This window comes from Mizuhopecten yessoensis, unplaced genomic scaffold (assembly GCF_002113885.1).
Source record: "Mizuhopecten yessoensis strain PY_sf001 unplaced genomic scaffold, ASM211388v2 hete_36163526, whole genome shotgun sequence".
NCBI classification, from domain to species: domain Eukaryota; kingdom Metazoa; phylum Mollusca; class Bivalvia; order Pectinida; family Pectinidae; genus Mizuhopecten; species Mizuhopecten yessoensis.
The window spans coordinates 1-4,435 of NW_018485194.1; the positions used below are offsets into that span (position 1 = coordinate 1).

A 4,435-nucleotide genomic window follows, 5' to 3' on the forward strand; every position below is an offset into this window, starting at 1 on the left:
GACAGATATGTACAGGTTTTTTTACATAGAATTGTTCAACAATATCTTTTCTCATAATTTTTTTTTTTTTGACACATATTCAAAGTACTTATTCAAACAAATTAGACAGCAATCATAATTTTTTGAATTTAGTATATATAATCATTTAAAAACCAGATTCATAACATTTTTTTAAAAGAACAGACAAAAGTAATAGCAGTGAAAAATTATATACAAAGCTGTGTTAAATAGATCAACCAATTCAACACATACAATGTAACACAAATATTTCTGCTGTCATATTTAAATCTTGGTCTTAAAAACAAAAATATTTTTCATATATATTTATCAAATTTAAAATTTACACTATGTAATGTAATAAGATTTGCAATGCTAACATGCTAACATCACAAAAATTCAGCATGACGTTTGCAAAACAAAAAGGAACAATACAACTTTATCTTGAGCGCAATCAAATTGTCTTGAACATAGTCCATTTGTCTGCAAAACAATCACTTTGTTCAAATTACATTATGTTCGTCATGGAAACGTACGTTTTGTTTTGATTTTTTATTGAATCTTAAACATAGAAACTTTGGCTTGAGCACGGTAACTTTGTCGAAAACACTGATAGACTGTCTTTGAACACAGATGCATTCTTTTGACCATTCACTTGCTCTTGAACACTGTTGATTTGTCCTGAACAAAATAAGTTTTTCTGTCTTAAAGCAGTCACATTTGCTTGACCACAATTACTTTGTCCAGAACGTAGGCATTTTGTCATGATAACGTTTGTCACTTTGTTACAAACATTGTCTTTGGCACGGTTACTTTGTCTTTTACACTCTTTGTCCTGATCAAAGACACTTTGTCCTAAACACAGATGTCTTTCTTGAACCCGGTAACTTTGAATTGAGCACTGTCATTTTGTCGTGAATACGGTTATTCTGTCCTGAACACATTTTCGTCACTTCGTTTGAAAACGTCAATTTGTCTTGAGACTTGCCTTGAACTTTTTGTCGGTCTGGACTACAGAAATTGTCTTGATCATAATCGGTCTCTTCGTCTGAAACGTTCAATTTTCATGAGCACTATCATGAGCACATTATCTTTGTCCGACTAGACCATACGCATTTTCTTGAACATGGTCGTCACTTCGTTTGAAAACGTCAATTTGTCTTGAGCAACATACATGTATGTTTGGAACACACATAGTCTTTGCTTAGAACACCGTCAATCTGTTTTCAGCACCGTCATTATGTCTGGAACAAAGACGTTTGTCTTAAATATGATTACTTTCCCTTGAACAATGCCATGTACATGTAAACAGGTATTAAACTTCGAGACCATTCTACTCCTATTGTGTAGCTTTATTCAATTAAAAAATATTAATCGTCAAAAATCAACACATCCACCAGACTTCATCTATTTTCCTAAGTCAATACCAATAAAACATAACAAAAATGGAATGAGGTTCTATGTTCCGGGGGAAAAAAATACCGGCTTTTTTTTTCGTGAACCGAAGTATCCATATTTCCAGTGCAAATTAATGACCAGCCGTAATGATTGTGAACATTACAAAAAAGTTATGACGTCACTACAGTGTACAGACAACCAATCAACTCTAGCGACACAACTTTGTTCGATTTTACATCCACATGTTTGACCATCATTATCATTGAAACTAAATATTAACAAACATTGAATCTGATACGTTCTCGATGAGAACACATATCTTTAGGATTAATACAATGGCATGGTGTTTTTCGGTCGACTAAAATGATAACGCCTTTGTGAAGTACAAGGTGTTTACTCGTCTTTTTCGAAATGTTCTTTCTCTCCCGATTCGACCGGGTTTTAGATATCCATATCACATGCTAAGGAGAAATGTAAAAATTTGGACGGCTGTACACAACAATATGAAAAAAACCTTGGTGTGCTTATCAAGACTGATAGTCTCATAGATGCAATTCACATTTCTTTATCGACCTTTCTTAAGTCTGTTTTTCTATGGCGCTGTACTAGGCAAAGTCGAGTTAAGCAAGGACACGGTCGTATCTATAACAGAGATTGCTGCTGTGCCAGGACACGTCGACGCTTTGGTTGAATTTAAGAATATCTCCGGGAAAGTGTCCAGCTTGAATATAGCCGTGCCCCATGTGTTGATGGCGAGCGTCAACACTCCTACTGCTAAAATGTTCAGAACGATGCCCGTCAATGCCTATAACAGATAATGATCTCTATATTACAACATTGTATTTACATATTGATCTGGTTAAAATAAACCAATTTTCTGATGTATTTTATGTATGTTTATTGGCAAATGAACACATCTGATTCTAAAATAAACATTCGTTTGTTACAACATTGTTTGAAACCACTGTATTTGTCTTGAATGTAGTAATTGTGAGCAATGTTAACAAAGGAATATCGTAAACATGGAATAGGTATTATGCATATTGTGTCAATATTAACGTTGTCAACAGTAGCATTGTTAGCTTGAAATCTGTAAACAGTATTACTGTAAATATGAACATTATTAGCAAAATACTAACATTGACAGAGTAAACATTGGTATGTTAACGTGAGAATAAGCAAATACTGTAAACATGTAGAAACATTAGTAGCAATAACTTGAAAGTAGCTGATCGAACAATAATATGATCTGATTTATATTGTACGCAATACGTTTATTTCTGATCGTTAACTTCGAAACTCATATTTTCTGATTTTATTTCGGGAGGATTTGCAATTCACCAAGATACGTAAACTACTTTTGAAAAATATATATTTTGTTATAATCACTCAATTCAATAATTACTGCATTCAAACAACTTTAAGAATCAAATGCTTCTAGGTTTATTCTTTTTTTTCATCATCCGGGATTTACTCATTATATTTCCCTATATAGTTATTTCCCCTTACCATATCCGGTATTCTCACGGTTCCTGTTGAGAACACAATAGCGTTTGGAGGCGTTGCGACCGGAAGCATGAATGCAAAGGAACATGCAATACAGGCCGACATCATCAAATACAGAGGGTGTATCCCCACAGTTATTGCCTGAAATAGGAAAACATGACCTAAGAATCAATATTTTATTGCGAAAAATAAAAGTAAACAACGTATATTTTATGTTTACTTTGTTTCTGTAACTTCGTTACCAATGTGTTAGAGGAAAAACATAAAAATCGTTTCATTTTTTTGACTACGTCATAAAAGATATGTTGTTTAAGCATTTCGTTTTGTTTTGTTTTATAATTGCTCGTTCGTTTGTTAACTTACTCGATTACTTATGTGGAGAAATCTTTACTAACGTATACATATTTTAAAACGCTTCTTTCCTGGATCGTCTGCTAGATAGCTGAACAACTCGGTAGTGGAGCGGACTGACGCAAAACCACTCAAACTAACAAAGAAACCTTCCATGGACTTCACGTCATATACTTTAAAACTTTTAAATTCCAGTTCATTTATTTGGTGTTTTTTTCCAAATCATGACCTGATAACTATATAACGTCACTAGCAAATTAAATACCGCTCGGCAGATTGCGTAAGTTGCAACTGATTTTCTGTTTAATCAAACGGAGTTGGATGGTTTTCGTATAAATTTGTAACTTACGTAAACAGGCTTGGCCAACTTTATTACGAATGATGCCTTAGTTGCATGCTTTGTCAAATGTATCATACTGACCTGCTTTTGTATATCATTTTATTATCTGTCTTTGCTGAATCAAGATAAGTTACGAAGCGTTGAGACGCAAAGTGAAGTTAACTTCAGAACCAATCCTTAATTTGCAATACAAGTATCGTCTGAATTTCATGTATCCATATTTTTGTAATGTACACATTTTCAATGAATTATTAGAATTATTTTGCCGGTAAATTAAAATGGCATTCATATCAGCTATGAATATAAAGCACACGTTTTGACGTCTAATGGTGCTACATCTATCAATAAAATAAGAAAATGCAGACATGCACTGAATGTGTTGCCCATGTATATTTCTCTGGGACCGAGCCGAACCAAATAAGATTTTTGAAACTAAATATTCTGTCTTACATACTAAATACCATGTGAATATTTTTACATACCAGTTCAAACATGATGGGCATGAGGAGGGAGGCAGTAGCCGTGTTACTGGTGATCTCGGTAGCGCCTGCTACAATAAAACATAAAACCATATTCATCACCCAGGGATCCAGGCCCTTCAGCACCCTCAGCTCACATCCCACCAATCGGGATAGACCGGAAGTCTGGTAAATATAAAGATATATACATATATAGTGGTCACGTGATAAAAGATGTTTTTTTGATACATGTATATTTCAGAAATATCTACCGATTTTTTTTGCGGGGTTTCTCGCTTCAGCTATGGTCATCTGACGACAATGACAGAGCCACTAAAGGGACAACGGAGCCACTAAAGGACCAACGGAGCCACTAAAGGGACAA

General features: G+C 34.3%; 1 protein-coding gene across 1 annotated transcript; it reads right to left on the bottom strand.

Moving 5' to 3' along the window:
* Window positions 1–300: 300 nt before the first annotated feature.
* On the bottom strand, window positions 301–4,230 carry LOC110444702 (solute carrier family 13 member 2-like). The gene is made up of 3 exons (XM_021489066.1): window positions 4,075–4,230; window positions 2,905–3,042; window positions 301–2,200 (listed from the first exon to the last, which is right to left on the bottom strand). Exons 1-3 carry the CDS (start codon window positions 4,168–4,170, stop codon window positions 1,988–1,990), a joined length of 447 nt encoding a protein of 148 aa, XP_021344741.1. The 5' UTR covers window positions 4,171–4,230; the 3' UTR covers window positions 301–1,987.
* Between the last annotated feature and the right edge of the window lie 205 nt (window positions 4,231–4,435).